The 24,015-nt window shown below is 42.1% G+C and overlaps 1 protein-coding gene across 3 annotated transcripts in view; it reads left to right on the top strand.

The window, feature by feature from the left end:
* Ndufaf5 (NADH:ubiquinone oxidoreductase complex assembly factor 5) overlaps positions 1 to 1,006 on the top strand; it is a 33,004-nt gene extending 31,998 nt beyond the window's left edge. For all 3 annotated transcript variants that reach the window (XM_041670895.1, XM_041670894.1, XM_041670896.1), the window contains one exon: positions 63 to 1,006. In XM_041670895.1, the coding sequence (XP_041526829.1) occupies positions 63 to 152 (90 nt within the window). In that variant the 3' untranslated portion in view covers positions 153 to 1,006. The remainder of the gene's footprint in view (positions 1 to 62) is intronic.
* Positions 1,007 to 24,015: the final 23,009 nt, after the last annotated feature.

Below are 24,015 nucleotides of genomic sequence, written 5' to 3'. Positions count from 1 at the left end.
ACATGATTGGAATTACTCTGGGCTTATCTATATCTAATATCTTTCATTTTTATTGTTTTCAGGCAAGGCCAGCTGAAAGAGGCTCTGCAACTGTGTCATTTGGAGAACTAGCAAAACTAAATGATGTCATGTCACAGGGAAAAAAAGAATAAATAATTTATTCAATTATAATGAATTTTAGAATTTTCATCAGAAATGAATAACGTTCACATCTAAATTATTGCAATTTGAAGCAAGAAGCAATGTATTAAGCTATTTCCTAGCAACCTAATACTGATCAGTACTTAGTAACTATTCCAGGTTCTCATTGTTTCTATTTATATGAGGATGTTGTTACCTAGTGTTTTAGGCATCTTTGCAGATTCAGCCTGAAAGCAAAGGAAATGTTTTCCTGTGGCGGAGGGGAGGGAGTGGCTTGAGGTAAAACTAGAAATATGTGCATTTGATAGGAAAACATTACTCACACTAGCATTCTGTACCTTTCTGCCTTCTTGTCTTTTGTTATCTCTGTGGGCGGATCACAGCTCTGGAGGTGAGAGGAGGGGAATGCTAGATTTCTGTGCTGTTCAGTGGAAGCACTTTTCATAGTGACTGCCGTAGACACTGAGGCCAAAATTATTTCTTACACTTCTTTTTGTTTATTTGATTTTGGAGACTGGTCTTACTGTGTAACCTTATCTGGGCTGTTACTCACTATGTAGACTAGGCTGGACTCAAACTGCCTTTAGTGTTCAGATTACAGGCATGCTGTACCACATGTAGGTGTTTGTCACACGTTTGTCTTGTCTAGATGGCCAGAGGATTCAGAACATTCTACAAAACTACTATATGATTATGGATTTTGAAAGAACATCTCTTTACGAGATCCACCTCCTTTCCCTGAGTGTGTTATTTTTGTTGCTGTTAGTTTTGATGTTGTTTTTAAGGTTTTAAAGTTTTATGTGTATGTGTATTTTGCCTACATGTTTGTACCATGTGTATGCTTGGTATCTTCAGAGACCAGAAGAGGGCGTTGGATCTCCTGGAACAATGTTCAGGGTGATTGTGAGCCACCACGTGTAAGTGCTGGGAGCCAAACCTGGATCCTCTGCAAGAGCAGCCAGTGCTCTAAACATTGAGCCACCTCCCCAGCTCCTCCTCTCTTATTATAAGAGCAACTGAATTCTGCTTCTTTTTTTTTTTTTTTTTTTACTTCTGTGGTCTAGGTAGGATCACCATGATTTCTACACTACTTTATCTTAAGAGAAGGAATATTTTAAAGAATTGCAGAGGCAAAATCTCATGTAAACATCCTGGTGTAGTGATTAAAAAATCTGTTTACAGTCAGGCTTCCCTTGTTAATTTTAGATCCGTTGCTATCCTAATCCAAGTCCACTGTCTCATCCTCTCAGGGTCAGAAAATTTGGAAGCAGTGAAATGTGCCCACAGGGCTTTGTGTTGGAGCTTTTGGTCTCTAACTACTGCTTCCGTTTAGGGAGTTTGTGGAACCTTAGGAGATGGGGCCTACGTAGAGGAAGCGGATGATAGGAGCCCTGTGTGTGTGTTTGTGCGTGCACACGTGTATGTGGAACTGGAGTTAAAAGTGGTTGTGAGCAGCCGCATGAGTGCTAGGAACAGAACCTAGGCCCTCTATAAGAGTAATAAGTACCCTTAACCACTAAGCCAGCTTTCCAGCCTAAAATAACATTTAAAAAAATTTATTATTTACACTTATTTATTTATTCTTTTGTGTTGAAGGGGGCCACACCTGTTGTAGTCAGAAGACAATTTGCAGGAGATAGTTTTTTCTTTTTAGCATATGGGTTTCTGGGATCCAACTAAGGTTATCAGGCTTGGTGCAAACACTTTACCTACTGAGCCATCTTTCTAGCTTTGAAGTAAACATTTTTATGTTTTTGATCCCCTTTCAAAATATTTTCATCCACTAGGTGGAAACACCAATAATAAAGGCTATTATTGTATATGTGTATTATATATGTATATATACACATTGTATATACATTGTATATACATATTGCAGACATGTTACAATTTTTATTCTGATTATGTAGTTCTTAGGTGGGGATAGAATAGTAAATATTATTTTGCCTTAGATTGGCCTCTGTCTAGGAAAGAAAGAAATAGGAGTACACATCTGGGGGTGGGGTAGATATTTGGTGTGGGAGAGAAACAAAAGGAAGGAGAAGATAATAGTGCATTGGGCCCTGGTGCGTTATAGCAAATGAAAAGCTAATGCTCTTGCTAGCCTGTGGTTTTACATTGCTACACATATAGCATGGAGCATGAATACATGGAGCTTCAGTTTCTTCCCTGAGTACCCTGAATCTGAGACATTGAACGAATAAAGACATTCAGGGGTATTGAAAGGCATTGCTCTTTCCTGTCTCTCCTCAATCACTCACTTTGAGGCAAGCCAGCTGTTGAATTTTTGAGGCTTCCCAGGCATTTCCATGGAGAGGATATAGGGGTCAAAAGCAGAAGGTGCCTGCCTACTGATACGTTAGGGAACCTGCCTGGAAGCAGGTCCTCTGGTACTAGGGACGTCTTAAATGACTGCAACCCTTGCTAACATTGATTACACAACCTCATGAGACCTTGAGTTAAAATTATCCAGCAAAGCCACAGAAACTGAGATCATAAATGTTTGTCATTTAAGCACTGTGCCTTATAGTAATTTTTACAAAGTAGTAACTAATGTACTCAATTTGGGAAAAGTTAGGTACCTAGGGTAAACATCCTGTTATTAAAATTAGGTAAAAGTCATATGAAGTACCCTATTGCATTTATTCTCAGAGATCACAAGGCCCAAGATAATTTTGCCTGTAGATTTGATTTCATGATATCTCAGAAAACAAGTAAGCCTCCCAGGGTTCATTTAGTGAGACTCAAATTTCGTTTCCTAGGAGTATTAAAGACAGTTTTCTGGAAGTGTGATTGGGGCAGTTTCCAAAGTGAAATGGGAGAATTTGTGAAAACTGACTTTGAAAATTCAGTGAACTATGGGTACATTCATGGACTCTTTAATTGGTTCCCTTTTGATTGTCTGTTGAGTTGCTGACAGCTTCTAATAAGATGGCGCGATGGTACCCCACACTTAGGAGGCTGTTAAAGGAACAGAGTGTATGGAAATAGTATGGGTTTTCTTTTTAACGAAATAAAATAGGATAAGACAAAACAACTGTATGTGCTTTTTAAAACCCAGATTTGATCATGCTCTGTGAGCCTGCTCCACCCTCCCATTAAGATTTATTTTTGTAGTTATATGTATATTGTGTAAACATATGCACAAGAGTGCAGGTGCTTATGGAATCCAGAAGAGAACATTGGATTCCCTGGAGCTGCAATTACAGGTGAGTGTAACCTTTCCTACACAGGTACTGGGGATGAGTCATTTCACCAGCCTCTTAAATACTCTTCCAAAGTAGCATGCTTAACCCAGCCTGTTTCTAGTCTGTAAGTATGGGGATTGTTTTCAGCATGTCAGAATCATAGAATCAAGAACAGTTACAAGATTTACCTATGAATGGGAGAATGAGAAGAGAGAAATTCCATGTGAGAACTTGGCTGCCTTTTTAGCTAAAGCCTAGAAATACAAGAAAGGGGCCTGGGAATCAGGTGGTCTGGGGTTAGCCCTGACCCTGTTTCTAGCAATTTTGTCTAGCCTTAGGATCTTCATACATAAGACTACATGTTTGGTTCAGTCTTAGGAGAGGCTCCCAGCCCACCTTGCAAGTTTCTGAGTGTCAAGTGAACTTTTACTGTAGAGATGTGAAAGTCATCTTATCCTGGAGAAGGCACCAGCAATGGACTAAAGAAATGATTCAGCCCCAAAGTCAAGCTTGATGAGCCAATGAGTTCATTGGGCTTACTCAAAGGTTTGTGGGTGACTGAAAGCTGCCACACTACTACAAAGTCTCAGCATAGAAGACAACTTCCACACTATATAAACTGTATAGCATAAGCCTAGCCAGGAGAATAACCCTGGTATAGAAATACAACTGGGAGAAAGGTATAGGAAGGAATGACTAGAATCTCAGATGAAGGTCACTTTCGAGTAGCCTCAGCAATTCTGATAAAGATAGTAATGCATGTTGAGCTCCCAGGATGGCTTTCTACAACACTGACTTTTTCAAGCATTTCCATATACTTCCCTTTTGTTGAGAATCATGGCCTAAGCAAACCTATCACTGAGGTAAGGAAGTGGTTATGAGCCATTGGACAGACTGAAATGAGAAGAACATCCAGTCTGACCCCAGGACCTGGAACCCAAGACAAATTGACCAGGGATTCCTTCCTATGCTTACAGTTTCTTGGACCTTTGTTTACTTGACATTTTTGTTGGTGATGCCCTGTTTAATGGGTTGCAGTCTGGTATTTTCACAGATCTGTATCACTGACTTGGTTCACATTTTCCTCCATCATGCTGATCTTCCTCTAACTTGGGTAGTCCTTTTCCCTTTAAAGTTAAGTTTGATTTTTATCTGATGATAAACTGGGAAAGAAGTACAGAAATACTTTGTTCTTACCTTAGGTTCTTCCACTTTTCCCTTTTCTCCTTTTCCTTTTTAGATCCTGGTGGTGTCCCATGTACCCCAGTTTGGCCTCAAACATGTAACTTGCTATGTAATTGAGAATGACCTTGAACCTCTAATACTCCTGCCTCAACTTCCCAAATGATATGATTGGACCCAGGACTGCATGCTAGACAAGCATTCTTAAAAAATGACCTATATCTCCAGATACAAAATGCATTTTTTGAACAATTTTCTGAGCTGTAAAGGAGAGTTTCAGTCTCTTGCACTCAGTATGGATGGCCTGTATTTTCTGCAGAACACATTTTCTCTAGTCCTAAAGAAATAGACATTTGGACAGTGCTCTGGACTCTACAGAAGTTCCTAGTTCCTTACCCAGATGACTAGGTCATAGCTGCAAATCACTCAAGCACTGAAGATGTTTGGGCCTCGGGTGGCAGTGGCAGTTCTGTGTAGGACCAACTAGAGGCATCTGTAGTCAGGTCAGATTGTCTGCTGGCTTCTTGAAAAGTCAGCTAAACACATGGTCCAAAGTAACTTCCTTTATCCTCCACAGTGCCATGGTTTTTTTTTTTTTTTTTTTAAAGCTGTAAGTATTGATGGGCGGTGGTGTCACACACCTTTGATCCCCGCACTTGGGAGGCAGAGGCAGGCAGATCTCTGAATTCAAGGCCACGCTGGTCTACAGAGTGAGTGCCAGAACTACACAGAGAGGCCCCATCTCAAATAACAAACAGCAAAAAAGCTCTGAGTATTATTCTCTTGGCAGATAGTTAGTCTGTTGATAAGCATCATAATTATCTGTAGCTCCTATGAAATACTAGTACCATTATCCCACTTTTCAGATGAGGAAACAGGTGTGGAGATTGTGAGTTTTGCAAGTTCACATAAATAGCAGAGACAGTAGTATCTGACCTCATTGCTGTGTGTGATGAGGCAGAACAAAGCAGTTTTAATGCTAAGGGTATAGTTTGGTGGTAAAGCATTTGCCTACCAGGTGTGAGTGATGTTTCCTGAGTTGGATTTGAATAGGGGTGGGGTGGAGTGTGTTAATTACCTCATAGCATTCGTTACTTTTCTCATTGCTAATAACAAAATACTTGACAGAAGTAAATTCCGGAAGGGCTTCCCTTTTTTTGTTGGGAAAGGCATGTACAGTTTAGAAGCAAGGATGAATGTTGTTGCACACCATGTTCTCTTGCCCTGGTTTTGTTTTTGTTTTTTTAATGCAGTGTGGGAACCCAGTCTATGTTAAGGGTGGGTGTGGTAGTTTGAAAGAAAATGGCCCCCAAAGGAAATGGTACTATAAGGAGGTGTGACTTTGTTGGAGGAAGTATATCGCTGTGCATACTACCATGCTCCCCACCATGATGATAATTGGCCATCACCCTAATTAAATGTTTGTTTTCTTAAAATAAGAATTGTTGTGGTTATGGTGTCTCTTCTCAACAAGAGAAACCCTAACTAACCAGTGGATCTTGTCTTACCCAACATACACATGCCTAGAATTATGTCTCCTAGGTGATTCTAAATCCAGTCAAGTTCACAATAAGTCACGTCTGCCACCTTGTGGAGGACAAGAACATGAGCCTCCAGACTCTTTATATCTTCCTACCCACCTGCTACAGTTTGGATCTTGAATGACCTCTACAGGTAAATATGTTGAAGGCTTAGTCCTATTTATGGTTCTCTTAGTTGGTGATGGGACATTTAGAATGTGGGACCCTATGGAAAGAACATAAGTCATTAGGGGTGTGGCTTTGAAAAGCACATTGGAATCTTTTTTGATTTCTGTCAGCATAAGGTTGGTGTAGGAGGTTCTGTCTATGTGTTTCTTTCATTGGTTAATAGGGGAACAGAGCTAAATGGGGAAAACTAAACAGAATGCTAGAAGAAAGGCCTCTAGATGCCATGGATCCGTGGCCGGAGGTAGATGTGCTGAAACTTCACTGGTAGGCCACCACCTAGTGGTGATATACAGATTAATAGAAATGGGTTAAATTAAGATGTAAAAGTTAGCCAATAAGCTAGAGCTAATAGGCCAAGCAGTGATTTAATGAATACAGTTTCTGTGTGATTATTTTCGGACTGGGCAGTCAGGACAAACAAGCGGCCCCTTTCAACATAGGTTTCTGATTGCCTTTTCCATGTGAGGCTGCCTAAAGCAGCAGGGCCATGCATCCATGGAACTAAAGCCTCTAAAACCACAGGCCAAAATAAAATTGTTGTGGTAAGTTCATTTTTCTCCTGGTTTTTCTTTGGTTTAGGTCTTGGTGGCAAAGACTCTGTGCACCCTAGCCAGTTATGAGTTAAGAACTAGGGAGAGGATTGTGTCCTTGGCATACACCTGGCCATCCTGTTTCAGAATCTTGGTCCCTGCATATTTTTCTGCCTGCCACTTTCTAGGTCCCATGTACTCTCAGCTCAATTGTTTTTTCAATCCAACCCAATTTCTTTTCGATTTTCCTACCCTGATTTGAAGTTGTGTTACTTTGTCCTTTCTGCATAGTTTCCTGTTTGTAAAGTTAGTCTGACATCTTCAGCTAAATGTTCACCTCCTACACCGACATTGCTATCACACCCGTAGTTCTAGTAGCACAGAGATAGAATGAATACAAACACTGGAACTCAAATGAACACAGCAGTATCAGGCACATTTAGCTGTGAGTTCTAAGATCAGCCACTCAGCTGGAATTAAAGATGGACTGTTGCCTCAGAAATCTGAGTATCGAGGAAAACAGTAGTTGGATGTGCATGGTTACAACACAGTTGTTGGGACTAGGAGGAGACGTATGCTGAGGTGAGGGGACTCACCCTAGAGATCAAGATAGTAGGATTTTGAGGTCAAAGCAGAATTTGTAGCCAAACTGAAGGAGCATCACATTATAGGATAGTGTACATCTCAAGTCCAGGAAGGTATCTAGCTGTCATTCTACACCAAATGCCCTTGCAGAATGGCAGTTAAGATTAGTCTGGCTTCTGAAGTCAGGCCTTCCCACTGAATTCCCTTCTATCATTATGTAGTTGACACCGATAAGTTACATAACACTGAAACAAACTTTAGAAATGTTAGTGCACAACATAGCAGAGAATAGCATGATGTTTGTCATTTCTAGCCTAGAAAGCCCAGGCTCATTAAATGCTCTGCCTGCCTTAACATAGGCTAGTAGTAAGCACTATAAAGAAAGGTGTGGATTGGCATGAGGGTGAGAGGATTCTCAGAGGTAAGTATGGTTGGCACATTTGAGTTAAGCAAAATTTAGTGGCTACCTTACCTGTGACTGTTTCATAGAACCTCTGTAAGTCTCAAGAAAGCCCTCCCTTTGCCACACCCAGTCTTCCATACTCTTATCAAAACCATAAATTTGCTTTAGGAAATCCTCACTCAGCACAGTGGTGTCAGGTGTTGTAGAGGCTTGTTAAATAATTTGAATCATTCTGGGAGATTCAATGTTCAGTTGTTAGAATCTCCACCTACAGACTTGATCCTTCCATAAGACAGCACAATTGCTAAGACCTGGGTCTCGAGTGAGTGACCTGACCTCAGTTTCCTCTTCTGTAAAATCAGGATAGTGGCACGGTGTTCTCCTAGGAAGACTTGTGAGGATCAAATGAGTGAGTCTGTCTAGTTAGAACAGTGCCTGGCATGTAGTAATTGTGACATGTTAGCTCTCATCTAGAAAGTTTTAAAGATATTTTCAAAAATAAATTGATTGTTCTTATGATGCCCATTGGTCTTCCATGAAATTGCTTCCTGTTCATGCTAGATGCCCGGTTAATAAGTAGTTAGGTACTATGTGAATCACTGAGTTATTTATTTTTGAAGTATTGTGATTTTGATATATTGATATAGCCCAGGCTAGCCACCATCTCACTGCGTAGCTAAGGAAGCCTTAAACTCTTGATCCTCCTGCTTATACCTCTGGTGCTGGGATTAGAGTCTTACACCATTCTACCTGGCTTCATTTTTATATAAAAGTTAGGTAAGTGGGGCACAGGTGTGGTTAGTGCTCAGAGGACAGCTTTTGCAAGTTGGTTTTCTCCTGCCACCTTATGGGATTCAGGTTTGTTGGGTTTGGCTGCAAGGTCATCTACCTGCAGATACACAATTCTCACCAGATACACACTTCCCTTTCCTGCTTCCTTTTATGAGAAGACTAAATCACATGACCTCAGACATTTCTTTTGCTTCTCTGCAAAATCTAAACAAGGCTTGCATATTGCAGAAATGCTTTAATAAGGTGATGATGAATCATTTTCATCTTTAGCAAATATTTTCTGATGAATGAAATAAAAATTAGAATAGTCTTTTTTACACAAGCACACACCCAACACACAAAATAGGAAGCAGATATTGTATCAAAACAGGCATACATGCTAGATGAAATTCACTGAGTACCAAATAGAAAAAAAGGTAAGAATTCAAACAGTGCTATTCTTGCCACAAGTGGGTCTTAAAAGTATTTTCCCCGTATTTTGTAGACCTTAATTTCTCATCTGAGAAGCTACCCTGCAAGCATTTGAAATTTGAGTCATAAGATACTAGAGCAGTTGCACTTTGCAGTTGAGAAAGCCGTGTCCTCCAGAAAGGGACTTGCTGTTGGCAGTACTGAGCTGGTAGTACAGAAGTGGAAAGGCAGGTGCTTTAGCTCCCTTGGCACAACCTTGGCACATTTACCCAGCTCAACGGCAGAGTGGGGAAAGGAATGGTAAGTGAACTTTGTTGGGGTCCCTAGGGGGTGCTCATTTCAGACCTCTCAAGATAGAGTTCATAAACCCAGGGTCACCTCTCACGCTGCACGTGTTCATTCAAGTGTTCATGTTGCAGGTCATGATAGACTGGTGTGTGTTGCAAAGGACACAACCCAATACCAAAACTCTTGCCTGTCACCTATGCCCAGAAATATTGGTTACTTTGGCTTCCAGGAGTTTTAAAAGATACAGACCTTACAGAAGAATAAGGTTTCTTCGAGAAGGGAAACAGAATCACAAAAACCTAGTTTTGACTCCTTTATTTAAGGTGTTAGAAACTTCAATCAGTTGCTTGGTAAAACAGTGCTGGGGTTGGAACCCCAGTTCTCCTGCTAGGCAAGCACTCTATCACTGGCTGCCCCCACAGCCTACATCTGGGAATCTTGAAGGACTAGCTGCTGCTGGGTTGGTAATAAGGTATGTGTGTTGTGCTGGCGAGATGGCCCTTTGTGCTATGAAAGCCTGGTGACCTGGGTTGGAGCCTCATGGCATAGAAAGGTAGAGAACCAGCTCTACAAAGCTGTCCTCTAGCATTGCCGTGTTTGTGTGGTGTGCGCACAGCAGTCAGTGAGATGAACTGCGTGCTCTGTGATGTGTGTTATGTGAGGGGGCTTACTATGAAAGAGGCGTTTACACTGCATTGAGAGAGGAAAAGTGGGTATGGACAAGTTTGTCATTTAGTAATTGATTAAATTCCCAACTGCAACATAAAGGAGCACAAAGATTGATCTTAAATGTGTCCCAGAGGCTCTTGGGTTGAAAGCTTGGTCTCTAGATAATGGCACTCTTGGATGGTATGTAACCTTTAGGAAGCATAGTTTAATGTAAGGAATTAAGGTCACTTGGGACATGTCCTTAAGGACATATTGGGCTCTTACACACCTTCCTGTCATTTGCTTCCTGGTTGCTGTGAAATGAATAGCTGTCTTCACTGCAGACTCCTCACCTGATGCTGTCTCACCGTAGACCCCCAAACCATAGCTCCAATCAAGCATAGTGTGAAACTTCCAAAAGGTGCGCCAACAAATCTTCCCCAGAAGTTGCTTATCTCACCTTCTTCAGCACAGTAGTAAAAAGCTGGCATGTGTATAGTAACTGCTGAGTGTTCAAAAACCGAACAGGGCTTGAGGAGATGGCTTCTTGATAGTCAGTATGCAAACACGAAGACCTGAGTTCGGATCCCTAGCTCTCATGTCTTCTGTAACCCAGCACTGTGGGAGAAGCATGGAGACAGGAGGTCACTGAGGCTTGCTCGCCAGCCAGCCTATCAGAATCAAAGAGCTCCTCTGGCACATGCACATGGGCACATATGCACATACGCATGTGCGCATGCACACACACACACACACACACACACACACACACACACTCCTACATGAACCATGAACATGTGTATATACTATACACAATGAATAAATGGGAAGCACATATATGTCTCACTATACACTTATGTTTATTACAGTTTATATTTAGCATACTATTGCTGTTTTAATATCTTTAATTATATGAAAAACGAACCTACCTGTTTTCCTATGGAACAGTAGCTTGACATTTGATTAAGAACCAAGTTCAAGCCAGGTGTGAGCTATTCCAGCACCAAGGAAGCTAAGGCAGGAGGAGTGCCATGAGTTCAGTGCTGCTTGGACTATATAGTGGGATTCTAGAGCAGTCTGGGCTATACTGTGAGATCCTGTATCAAAACAAAACACAAAAATAAAATCCATCTTGGCTGCCTGCTGCAGGTGTCTGTCCCTGAGTGGATCTAGGTGCAGTATCCATGCTACCTGCTGGGAAGGCCCCATTCCTTAGCCCCTCAGCTGGGATGTGATTTACTGCTCAATGGGGTATCTGAGACCTTTAGACCCCTCCTCTATGGTCACCTTCCTATTCAGGGTTGCAGGAGTCCTTAATCCATCACAATCCTGCCCTGGCTCTGGGACATTCAGGGTAGTCCCAGTTTCTCTGGACTGGGACACCCAGTTTTCTGAGGTGTGGAAGAACATTGGTCCCCCCACCCTCTGCCCTCAGTAAGCTGTTCACGCTTTGTCCATGCCTGTCCAGGACAGGCACCAAAGCTACAAAGAGACCCTGCATCAAAAAACCAGAAAAAAAAGTTGGAAGTTGCTGGTCATGCATTCCTTCTCAACAGAGTGACAGCGAGCTCTTGTTGAGATCTGGGTGACCTGTGTCATGTTCTGGTTGCCAGGGTAGGGAAGAGAGAGTATATATATACCCTATGCCAGGGTATAGGGGATTGGTGATTTCCACAGGAAAAAATGCTGAGAAGCTTCCATGGCGCTCAACAATTCCCTTTTCATATTCCTGTGACTAGTTCTAATTTTTTCTTGTTGCAAAGAAATATACTCCTTCCCCAAAATAGACTTAGAGTCAAGAAACCTTTGGGTATCATTGAGGTTGCCTTTTATTGATTGACTTGAAAAAGAACCCAGACTCCTGTTTACATGTGTGAACCCCAAACCCAGCTTCTCTTTCTCAAGAAGTTGTCTTTTAGCTGGGCGGTGGTGGCCCATGACTTTAACTGCAGCACTTGGGAGGCAACGGCAGGCTGATCTCAGTGAGTTCGAGACCAGCGTGGTCTACAAAGTGAGTTCCAGGGCTATGGAGAGCCTTGAGTTCCAGCCTCAGCACCCCCTCGGGGTCCAGCTAAGATTCTCTTTGGCAGTCGAAAACTGGTTGAGGAAAGGAATCTGAGGGGTAGAACAAACTTACTGACGTTCTTTCTGTATGTTTTTTTATTCCTTGGACGATGAAGAAAAATGGGAAAGGGAAGGAAAAAAGAAGGGCCGTTCTCCACATAGCTTTCAGGTTATATAGGCATGCAGACAAGTTAGCATTCCCATAGGTGGTAACAATAATATCAAATACACATTTCACAGAATCACAAGAAAAAAACCCGCAGGGAGGTGCCTTACGTCTCAGAGGCATGGCTGTGAAGCTCCCTGGCAGATGGGAACACAGCATTGGTAGCCATAGCAACTTGTGGGCTTGATTTGCATTAGCGTCTAGCTGATGGAGTTAAAAGAAATCTCTATTGGGGACTTTTGACTCCAGTAGGGTGCCCAAGTGAGAATTTTTCTCTCTAAAACTAGTTTTAGTGACTCAGGCCTTTTCCCTGTATAAACAGTTCATTTCCTGGGCTATGATCCTATGTTAATTGAAACTAAGGGTAAATACATAATATTAGCAGTTTTAACGTTAAGACAGAGCAGAAGACCAGTAGATTACACCTTCCTGAGTCTGCTGTTTGAGACTGTCAATAACGACAAGTTGTGGGGGACTAGATTTATGTAGATGTTGGCTATGAAAATAAAAATTTGACTGCGTGAATGCTTTCACACCAGGCATCATGGTGTGGGGAAAGGTATCCGGTCGCCCTACAGAAAAAGTCAGGTTTTCACTGCTGGGATATTATTTATAGAAGGGAGAAATGTCATGATTTCACAAGATTTCTACAGAACTGACAGTGACTTATCCAAAAGACAAGTGTTTCCGCAGCTCTGCTGAACAGGTTCTCCATGTGAATGTGTACATATGGACATCCCATGGGTCTGCCTATTGGTCTGTCAGCTGTACAATGGCTGTGTAATACTTGTGGGCTCACCATACAGGACAGCTAGGACTGGTACACAGAGAAACCCTATTTCGAAAAACCAGAGAGGGGCGGGGGTTGTCTTTCTGGTATCCATCTCAGTTACTGATTGGGGAGTCTAGGGTGTGAGTTCTGGCTTTGTACCATTTCCTACTAATCCCCACGGATCATCCTAGACGATCTCGATCCTTCTGGAAAGGGTGCCCATCATTGCTTAATGGGACAACTGCTTGAAAAAGTTATTTGGGACCAAAAACGTCTAGTTTTCCCTCCGCATACTTTATCAGATGCACAGGGAAGGACTCACCCAGACATGGGAAGTCCACTCTGCGATATGTTTGTGGAACATGGGTGTCAAACTCAATAGGCAGTTGAGAATGACTTTGAGTTTCTGATTCTCTGGCTTCGTGAGTGTTGGTATTACAAGCATGCCGTACCACACCTGGTTGAGGATAAGGATTCAGGACTCCCAACATGCTAGGCAAGCACTCTACCACTTGAGCACATCTCCAGCCCACAGGGGCTTCCCAAGCCCTGTTCATTTCTCTGCATTTTGTATGCAGCAATATTGTTCTGTCTGCTTGGGATATTGCTGGAGTGTGAACAGTGCCCCTTGGGCTTTTCTTTCCTTGTTGGCACCTCCCAGTTTTAGAGCTTTCCCTAAGCCATTAGACCCTGCCCCAGGCCCATTCCCCCCTTCCCACCATGTTAGGGAAGTTGGTGTGCTTTGGACCTCTTCTTGAAGTCATGAATTTCTGCTCATTTCTGCTCAAAGTGTGACTTGCTCCTGACGGGTCGTCAGGTTAATTGACATTAAAGTTTTATGTTATGATTTGAATCTGAAATGTGCTGTCTCCTGAGGCTTGACTGTCAGCAATGGGGCTTCGGGGAAGTGACTGGATCCTGACTGGCTGGGGGGTGGGTGCAGGCTGTGGCTCTCTAGGGCCTACCTAGAGAGGGAGGGGTTGAGATGAACCTTGTTCCTGGCCTCTTCTTCTCTTTCCTTTGTCACGTTGCTGTGCTCTGCTCTCTGCTTCAGACAAAAACTGAAACTGTGTGAGAAAATCATCTTCTCTATTGCTTATCTCAAGTTTTCTTGTTGTTTTGGGTTTTAGTTTTGTTTTGTTTTGGTCACAGGAACAAAAGGTGATAAATACAGAGATTAAATCGACATGTGTCTGAGGTGTATTCGCATATGTTTGTTTCTTATTGTTTGTTTGTTTTGTTTTGATTTTTCTAGACAAGGTTTCTCTGTGTAGCCCTGGTTGTCCTGGAACTAGTTTAGGAGACCAGAAGGACCTTGAACTCAAGAGATCCACCAACCTAAGCCTCCCAAATCCTGGGATTAAAGGCTTACATCACCGTCGGCCGGCTTTGATTCTGTTTCTGTTGGCGTATGTGTGTACGGCTGTGTATGTGCGCATGTGGAGGCAAGGGGCTGACTCTGGATCTCCTCCATCCCTCTCCACTTCATATATTAAGGCTGAGTGTCTTCCTGGTGCCAGGGCTTGCTGATTTGTCTAGCCAGCCAGCTTCCTGGGAGTCCCGTTTGTTTCCATCTCCCAGTGTGCTGAGGGCCACACTCACTCAGCTTTCAGAGGTTCTAAGGATCCAGACTTGGATCCCCACTATTGTGTGGTTAGCACGTTGCCTGCTGAGTCATCCCCCACAAATATTTTCATTTTTGAGAGGAGGAAACTAGGCTGTAGATACCCTAAACAAAGAGCTTTTAGTGGAACCACTTGGGAGAGACAGTTGTCTTGGATGCCCCTGGGCATAGTTAGCTTAGTTTCGCACAACTGTGAGCTTGAGTTTGCAGCAGATATGAAGCTATTGGGAATCTTTGCTAAAATAAATAGTATTCGTGGTGTATTGACAATTATGAGAAAGGGAGATTCTAGCCAGTGTCAGGATGTTAGTCAGACATGCAGACTCTGCTCCTCCTGCGGTGCGACATAGCCACCCATCAACTCATGGGCCTCTCTGCAGCATCTTGAATTGCCATGTCTCCGTGAAAGTGATACTCAGGTGTACCCCATTTGAATCTGTGGTGAAGGTGAGACACGATATTCCTAATTCACAAGAAAACTGACTCAAGGTAGTTGTGACTTTATCATTCCATTACTAAATAGTTTCAGGTCTGTGATGGGCATCAAGTCTCTTGATAGCCTGAGTAATTCTATAAGAAAGCAGGTTGAGCAAGTCATGATGAGCAAACCAATAAGCAGCACCTCTCCCTGGCCTCTCTGTATCAACTGCTGCTCCAGATTCCTGTTTTAGCTTCCTTCAACGATGAACTTGCTTTTGGTCCTGGTGTTTCATTGCACTAGAACCCTAACTAGGACATGCATATAATATCTTTTGATCATGTTTATCCCTATTTTCCCTCCAGCTCTCCCCAGTTCTCCTCATCCTGATTCCCTCCCAGCTTCATGTCCTTTGTTTTTTGTTTTTTATCTATTAACCACCGAGTCCTATGAGTGCGTGGGTGTGGGACCATCCACTGGGGCATGGTCACCCGACCAGGGTCCAGATCCTAAAGAAAAAGGACGTTTACTCTCTGCTCTGTCAGTAGTCCCCCAGCTAAGGGTGGGGGCTCAGGTGCTGGACTACTGACTGTCTTGTCACGGTTGCCCCGAGCTCATGGTTTTAGCAGTTGTCCAGAAGTCACTATCACTCCAGCCCTCCACCACCTGCCCCCTTGTACAAAGAAACATGATGTCGCTTGCATGATCAAGGAGAGGGTGAGTGGTATATGCACAGGGCCTATAAATAGTAGAATAAATAACTGTTGGCTAGGTTTTAAGTAGACCCTACACCATTTTTTCCCCCTGTGGTGATTTGAGGTAGAATAGACCTTAAGTATTGGGCACATCTATTCCAGATGTTTTCCTCCTTGTTTCTTGTTTTTTAGGTTATAGCGTTCTTCACTTTGTTGCTACTCACTTTGTCCTAGCAATGACTTCTACTGATTTGTACTTACAAATTATTACCCCATTCTAGGATCTTAAACATTATTTTATTTTTTTTCCCAGTTTTTCTACCACCACCCCATGCTCAGGTTTGAAGCCAGGACCTAGCACATGCTGAGGTGAGGAAATCCTTAGCCTTTAGGTTTTCTTTAGGCAGGAGCATGCTAGCTAGCTCAGGCAGGCCTTGAACTCTTGTGTAGCCCAAGCTGATCTTAAACCTGATCATGCCCTTCCTCCACAGTCAGTGTGCTGAGAGTGTAGGTGTGTGCCAACAAGCAAGCCCACTGGCTATTCCTGATAGTTCTATGCCAACACATTCTATCAAATTAGAGTAATTAATATTGTTTTTTTCCTTTGGTGCCTCACTCCCTTTGTCCAGTACTATAGCCATCTTTCCCTTTGGTTTCCAAGGCCTTCTTGTCAGGGAAAGGAAGATTAAGGAACCATAAACAGCTTTGGACTGCCCTGGCCTCCTAGAAGTGCCAGAAATCACTTTCACAGTTCATTGGCCTGAATTAGTCACATGAGATCAATACACTCATCAAGGAGAAGCTTAGGGGAGCATGGGCAATGTTTTATTGAACACCATTAATCTGTACTACAGAGAGTAAGGAGCTAGCATGTTCCTTCCATGTTGTCTCAACATCCCTTTTCTTTGACTATAATAAAAAAATTAAAATTTAACAATAAAATAAGTCATATTCCACCAGCCCTAACAAATGTGAGGACTGTAATATTGTCCCCATCTGTTTATTTTATAACAGCTTTAATTTCCATAACATAAATTTTCCCTTTGTAAGAAAAGATTGAGTGGATTTTAATATATTCACAGAGCTGTAGAACCATTAATAATATGAAATATTAGAGTATTTCATGGCCTCATAATGCCCATACATATAAAATATTCTTAAATATTTTGAGAAATTGACAGAGCATTTCCCACAGTTCTGTTGTTGGGAGGGATGTCCTAATAGATACCTGCTGTGTCTAGTTGGTTTGTAGTGTTAGTCCAATTATGATCAGCTACTGAAAGTGGTTATTATTGGTGGATTGTCTCTCCCTTTAATCCTGCCAGATGTTTCTTCATGTATTTGGTATTGTATGTTATAATCTTAGCTTCCTGAGAAGTTGTTCCTTTCACTCTAAAAGCCCTTCTTTCTCTGTGTCACTTTTTGTTCAGTGCTGGGGTCAAGCCAGGACCTTGTATGCGCTGGACAATTGCTTTATCCCTGAACTACACCTCTATTCCTTTTTCTTAATGTAAAATATTTTGCCTGGCATCAGTACCACTATTTTTGCTGCTTTGGTTACTGTTAGAATAATCGTATTTTCTTTTAATATTTTGTATCTTTGAACTTAATGTATGTCTCTTTGCTAAAGTTTATCATGTTTACATCTTTGCCTCTCTAGAATTTAATGTAGTTTATGAGGTAAAGCTTTGATTTTTTTTTCCTAGCAAGCTACCCAATACAAACAAAAAAAAAATCCTAATTCTTCATTGATTTGAAACACCCGTTATACAGTATATATTGGGTCTTTAGAGGGCTTATTCTATTATAACTTATGTAAATGGTGTAGTTATCAATAGCCTTATATTTCTATCGGTTTGTTTATTTCCTCGATATTGTCTTTCTTTCCCAGAAATTGAAATAGGTTTTTTTTCATACAGTATATTCTCATCACAATTTTCCTCCCTCGACTCCTCCCAGTTCCTTCCCACCTCCCTTCCCATCTGAGTCCACCCCCTTTCTGCCTTTTATTAGAAAGCAAACAAGAATCTAAGGGATAATAACAAAATGTAATGAGATAAAACAAAAACAAACACATTGAAATAGAACAAAACAAAGAGAAGGAAAAGACAACCCCTTTAGAATCACAAAGGTGAGATAAGTAATAGAGTATTTTCTATAAGTTTCACAAATACAAATGGTCTGAATATTGTTACTGTAATTTTTACTTGATAGCTGTTTTTTTGGTATATAATATTATTATGATAATGTTAAAACCTTTCTTTTTAATTAGACAAAAGGGAGAAATGGGCAATAGTCCTTTACACTGTGTGAATATATGTTACTATGATTGGTTTAATGAAGACTGAACAATTGCTGGACAAGATAAGGTTAGGGGGAGAGCCAAACAGAATGCTGGGAAGAAAGGTGGAGTCAGATGGAGTAGCCAGCAGATGCCAAGAGAAGCAAGATGGACAAGCTGTACTGAGAAAAGGTATCAACCTATGTGGCAAAGCATAAATAAGAATTGTGGGTTAATTTCAATGTAAGAGTTAGCTAGTAACAAGTCTGAGCCATTGACTGAGCATTTATAATTCATATTAAGTCTCCATGTCTGTTATTTGGAGGTGACTGCTGGGACAGGAAAACTCTGCTTACAGATCACAATCAAGAATGCACATTCCATTCTAAATAATGAACAAATAAAGTGGAAAAATGATGCCTTTCTTTCTCCCTTCCTCTCTTTATTTTTCTTCTTTTATATTTAGTTATTTATACTACAATGACTCAAAATGTGTTTTTTTTAAGAAAGATTTTTCTAAAGAAAATTGTAAAGTTTAATTTTTGCTCATTTTAATACTTTTGAAAGTGCAAAAGTGAGCCAGGCAGTGGTAGAACACACCTTTAATCCCAGCACTTGGGAAGCAGAGGCAGGTGGATCTCTGTATGTCAAGGCCAGCTTGGTCTACAGTCGAGTTCCAGGACAGTCTCCAAAGCAACACAGAGAAAGCCTGTCTCTAAAAACAAAACAAACAAACAAGGAAACAAAACGTGCAAAAGTGAAAACAGACGCCATAACAGTGAAAATTATTTTTGATGGTAACATGATAGCAGGATAGACGAAGAGCAGGAAATGGTGATGTACGTGTTCCTGTAAACTCAGCCCTTTAGAGGCTGAGGCACAGAACACTAAGACAACTTGGGATCTACAGCTATATCCTATCTTAAAAAGGGAAAAAAGAAAGACAAAAGAGAATGAGAAAGGCTGGTGGTAAAGTTGCTAATCTACTCTCTGAGCTATGGAGTCCTTAACTGGAGGTTGTTCATGTTGTTTAATTCTGGTTTCTCCAGAGAAGCTATTGAGGCTCAAAATCTGGAAACTGCAGGCTTCAGTTGTGTTTTCCTTCTAGAAAGGCCAGCCAGCACCACCTGTTTCTCTTGTTGCCTCTGCTGGAATCACTATTTTTAGTTTCATGCTTTTTTTCGTTAGTAACCTACTATTGTTAGAATGGCACATTTATTTTTAATGTGGGTTGATACTTTTACTTCAAAAAAAGATGTGTCTAGAGGAGGTGGATAATTTTCCTGTGTCAATCATGTATAAGCAAAATAACTCTGTGGGAAAAATAATTTGTTCTGGTCAAGCAAGGATTGAAGGGAAGACAATTGGTGGGGAAGCATATGGCTCCTCAGGAAGCAAAACTCAGCATGATACCCAAGTGTTCCTCCCCCACTCTGCCTCCATTTTATTTCTGACCTCTCCCCATCTCCAGTGGGTTACTTCTAAATTTCAAAACAAACAAACAAGTAAATTAAATTCTCAAATACCTTACATTCCTTTTGTGAACAAAGTAGTCTAGTTCTATATTTGTGAGCCACTATAAACCTACAGTTAGGTTTTCAGTTGGGACATAAGCACAAGTTCTTTGGGCTCCAATAGAATTTTCTCTTCAGCCTACTTTGAGCAGGGAGGCCCTTCTTCGTTCAGAGGTGAAGCTGTGTACTTGCACAGTGTTTGTGGCTTTGTAAACTCATCCAACACTCTCAACTTCCTAAGTGAACTAGAAAATGGAGCGGTTACGTGACCAAAACCATAGTGCTGCTCTTGTTTCTAAGGTCAGAGTCATTCAGTGCTGCTCAGCCACAGCTCACACCTCAGCCTGAAACTGTCAAGGACTTCTGGGCAGTGCAACAGGACAACTCGGGTCTTAGTTTGGTTGAGACCTAAGTCAGAGTTAAGGAAAGGAGCCAGATGCCCCCTCTTTGTAATCTGGGAGTCTGGATGTCCTGGGCTAGAGTTGCTTATGAGTGACAGGTGTGAAGTCCTGAAGTGGGAGGGTGACAGCAAATGTTTTTAGAAGTTTCTGATCACTGTTGCATTTTCCACTGTAAAAAGACAGACAGCTCTCCCCTGAAGGGTCTAAGAAAGGTTCTACGGGAGCAGTTGAGAGCGCTTAATCTGCCACCTTTCTGCTAGAAAACAAATACAAGAAAGAAAACTGCTTAGCAGTCTGTAGAAAGGAGCTGATAAAGTTCCCCTTTGGAAGAAGCTTTCTTGAGGTGGTGGGGGATCTGGATCAGCGATATAACGTTTGGAACAGAGGTCATAATGGATTTGCGTGTGGCACAGCCTAATAGCAGGGAGGGTGAGGCCATGTGCCAGAGGACAGAACAAAAGCAAATGAAAGCCAGAGAGACCAGACTGCCCGTGGAGCCAGATGCCTTTCTACCAGCACCGGGGTAAGGATGCAAACTTCTCCTTTCAGCAGAGAAGCAGGGCGGATAACAACATGGAAAGGTCAGCATTTTTTTTTTCCCCAAATACTAGTAACAATTGTGCTAAGGAAGAAATTGGGAAAACACTTCCATTCACAGTGTCCATAAATGATTAAAACAGGACTAAGCCTAACCATGGGGGTGAGAGACCTCTATTAGTCAAATCTTTTCCTTGGTCTTTGCTTTGAGAAAATCCTAGACACTAGGTTCCCAGTGGAGAATCATGAGAGCCTACATGGTGAATCTATGCTTAGAAGTTCCTGTGCCAGTTTAGGAAAATAGTTCCTGTCCTTAAGCCATCCTTTCTCTGTCCCTGTTTCCTTCAACCATGAAAGAGCTAGGGATGGGAGAAATGGGGAATGGAAGCTAACAGGGTAGGACTGGCTATTCGCCACACCCCTGTCCCCCTCTGTCAAGGTTCCAGGCTACAAACGACTAGCTGTGTTTTCTCTAGACATCTTGTTTACATTGGTCAGTCCATTCTGCTGGGCCCAGCGTTTCTCCCAGGGGCAGAACTCATTCACTGGGTAGCACTGGAATACAAGAATTCTGCTTTAAACACCCTCTGCTAGTGGCTGTGAGGATAGAAAAAAGGGGAAACTAAGGAATCACAGGAAGGGAAGGAGAGCTCTCATCATTTGGAAATCAAGCATATCAGCACAATTAGCAGCATTTCCTCTGAAGCTTTTCTATGTGTGGATGATATTATTATACAGAGATAATTTCAAGTTAATAATGTTAAAATAGCAGTAAACCATGCTAAGGCCTTAGAATGTGTGACTTTTTTTTTTTTCCTTTTTCTGGTATTTTCAAGGGATCTCATAAGACTTTTGTTTACAATAAAACACCTTTTCCTATGAACCCTGTGATCTATGATATCCTTATCAGCTCTAATCCTATTCAGCACACCCCAACAAGGATCCCATGACCCCATTCAAGTCCTTAGTTACTTTGAAGACAGGGATTCAGAATCCACAAAATCACATATGTGGCTGTGTAAAAACAATGAGAGGCAACCCCAGAGGGAGCTCACATCTACACTCTTAACACTTGAACTTAAATTCATGTTAAAAATCTGTTTGAATAAGTTCTAACTCTGCTTCATACTGACTCCTGAAATTCTTTTCTGTGAAGTTGGGATTCCTGACAGCTTCTGAATGGAGGGCTCTTAAAATAACTCCTCAGGCTGCAGGTGGCAGCAGCATAGAGCTGTGTCCCAGACCCTACAGCTGCTGATCTGATTTGCGCTATCTGAAAACAGAAAGCTGATCATCGTTCCACGTGTCCATAGAACAGGAAGAAAAAAAGCTCACTTCACAGACTGTCCGAAGGATGAAGGTGGCTAACTCGAGAAAATGCTTGTCGCATGGTGGATGTGCTGACCGTTGGGTTTTCTCTCTCCTACAACATACATTGCAAGCTTCCCGAGGATGAAGACCAGATAGGACTCATACCGATTTCTCAGGTTCTTGGCAGGGAATCTGGGACACAGGAAATGCTCAGTGGATCATTGGATTGGAGGAGTGAGAAGAGCAGAAAGCAGTTGTCCCGTCTCCATCCTCCCAGGCCTCACAGTGCTTTGAAAGTGAAACTGATAATTTGACTACTTGCATCCTGTTGGTCCAAGGCAGGGATCCTCAACCTGCGGGTCAAGATCTTCTTTGGGGGAGGGGTAGAATGACCCTTTCACAGGGGTCACCTATCAGATACCCTGCATATCAGAGATTTACATTATGATTCATCACAGTAGCAAAATTACAGTTATGAAGTATCAACAAAATAATTTAATGGTTGGGGGTCACGGCAACATGAGGGGCTGTGCTAAAGAGTGGCAGCAATGGGAAGGTTGAGAACCACTGGCCCAAGAGCTGTGTCTAGGGCACTACCGTCCATGTGGGAGTTCAGGCAATTACTGTTCTCCAAAAGACCCATCAATAATGACATCTTGTCTATAAAAACTTACCTTCCTTGCTCCTTCGGCAGGAATAGCTAGAAAGTACATGCTCTACCCAACCTACCAGAAAGCTGCCCTGAACTCCAGTGGCCAGATGTGGTCCCCTTGATACCCACTCTGGTGTTTCCTTCTTGCCTGTTTCTCTTGACATCCCCTCCAGATAAACTACTTAACACAGAAATCCCTGGTCGACACGTTGGGGAAGCTAAATGATGGGAGACTAAGTAAATTTGAAATGTTTGTGCCACATGAGGCTCTCAGGAGTGAGGCCATTCCCCTCTTACCACATCCATCCCTCCTCTCATTTGGTTTGAGATCTTTGTATAAGCTGATTGTCCTTACTCTCGTTCACCCTAGGCCAGCACATTTGCCAAGTCTCAGCTGCCTTTGTGCTGGCTGTGGTGACTCTATTTTAGCTTGCTGATTTCCAGGCCCCATAGCAGTCCTGTGACTGATGTGGCTAAGCAAATCGTGGCTTTTCTTGGTTCTAAGATGACCTGGGCTTGCTCAGGGCTTATAATCCTGATCCGATTTGCCTGCTGTCAAGAAGACAGTGACTGAACATTGTTACATTTCTCTTGGATTCTATTAAGAGTCTCTGTATCCTTGCTTGTGAGTCTGTATGCTCTCTGCTAAATAATGAACTGAAGAGTACAAAATGCTACTTTGCCATGGTGGGGAAATGTCAGTGGCTTTCCAGAGAGAGGCTCTTTCTCCCTTGGTCAGTCATCTTGAAGCTGCCCTCTCTCCAGTGGTAGAACCAGAAAAAAGGCCCAGAAATGGACATTTTGATGACTTGTAAACTGCTAGTTTTTAAGCCTGCTTTTCATGTTTTTCCTAGGTTCTCTTATCTGTATTTTTCTCCACACCATTTATAACAACAAACTCTTGTGACTGTGTTGAATTATAAAGGACCCAAACGGATTTTTTCTTACTGGTTCTCAGCACTTTGGCTGGACAGTCACGGCACAGAGGCCATGGTGATTACCAACTCGTCTTCCCTCACCCCATTCTGAGTCATCTGAGGTTTTGTTTGTGTTTGCTTTTGTGCTTTAAATAGGCTCCCTTTATGTTGTCTACGATGGCCTTGCTCTCACTATTCATACCAGATTGGCTGCAACTTCCAAGTGCTGTGACCACAGAAGTACACACTGTACCTTGCTTCTTCACGTTTGAGTTTCAAAAGGATATTCAAAGCTACCACTTACTTGTTTGTTTTTTTAAATTACCTTTATTTTTAAGTATGTGGGTGTTTTGCCTGCTTGTATGTCTGTGCATTGTGTTCAAGCAGTGCCCATGGAGGTCAAAAGAGGGTGTCACAACCCCTGGGACTGCAGTTACAGATAATTGTGAGCTTCCATGTAGGTGCTGGAAATTGAACCAGGGTCCTCCAGAAGAGCAGGTGAGTGCTCTTAATTGCTGAACCAGCTCCCCTATCATTTATGATGTACCTCCTAGGTGCAAGACTTTTGCTACTTTGTTTGCATTCCTTATTTCATTTAAGTCTCATGTCAACTGTCTAAGATAGGTATTTTTGCCCTCTTGTCTTGCACATCAGGAAACTGAAGCTAAAAGATTTCAAAAACAGCTAGAAAGGTATAAAGCTAGGATTCAAGCCTAGCCTTCAACAGAGGTCATGGGCCTATTGGCTTCTCCTCATCCACCAATCCCCCTGCCTAGTCTTAGGTTC

Source organism: Microtus oregoni, unplaced genomic scaffold, assembly GCF_018167655.1.
Source record: "Microtus oregoni isolate MIOR12 unplaced genomic scaffold, Mior012 000020F_ref0000438, whole genome shotgun sequence".
Classification (NCBI taxonomy): domain Eukaryota; kingdom Metazoa; phylum Chordata; class Mammalia; order Rodentia; family Cricetidae; genus Microtus; species Microtus oregoni.
Note: the sequence above shows the minus strand (reverse complement) of the source record. Positions and strands in the feature narration are given on the sequence as shown.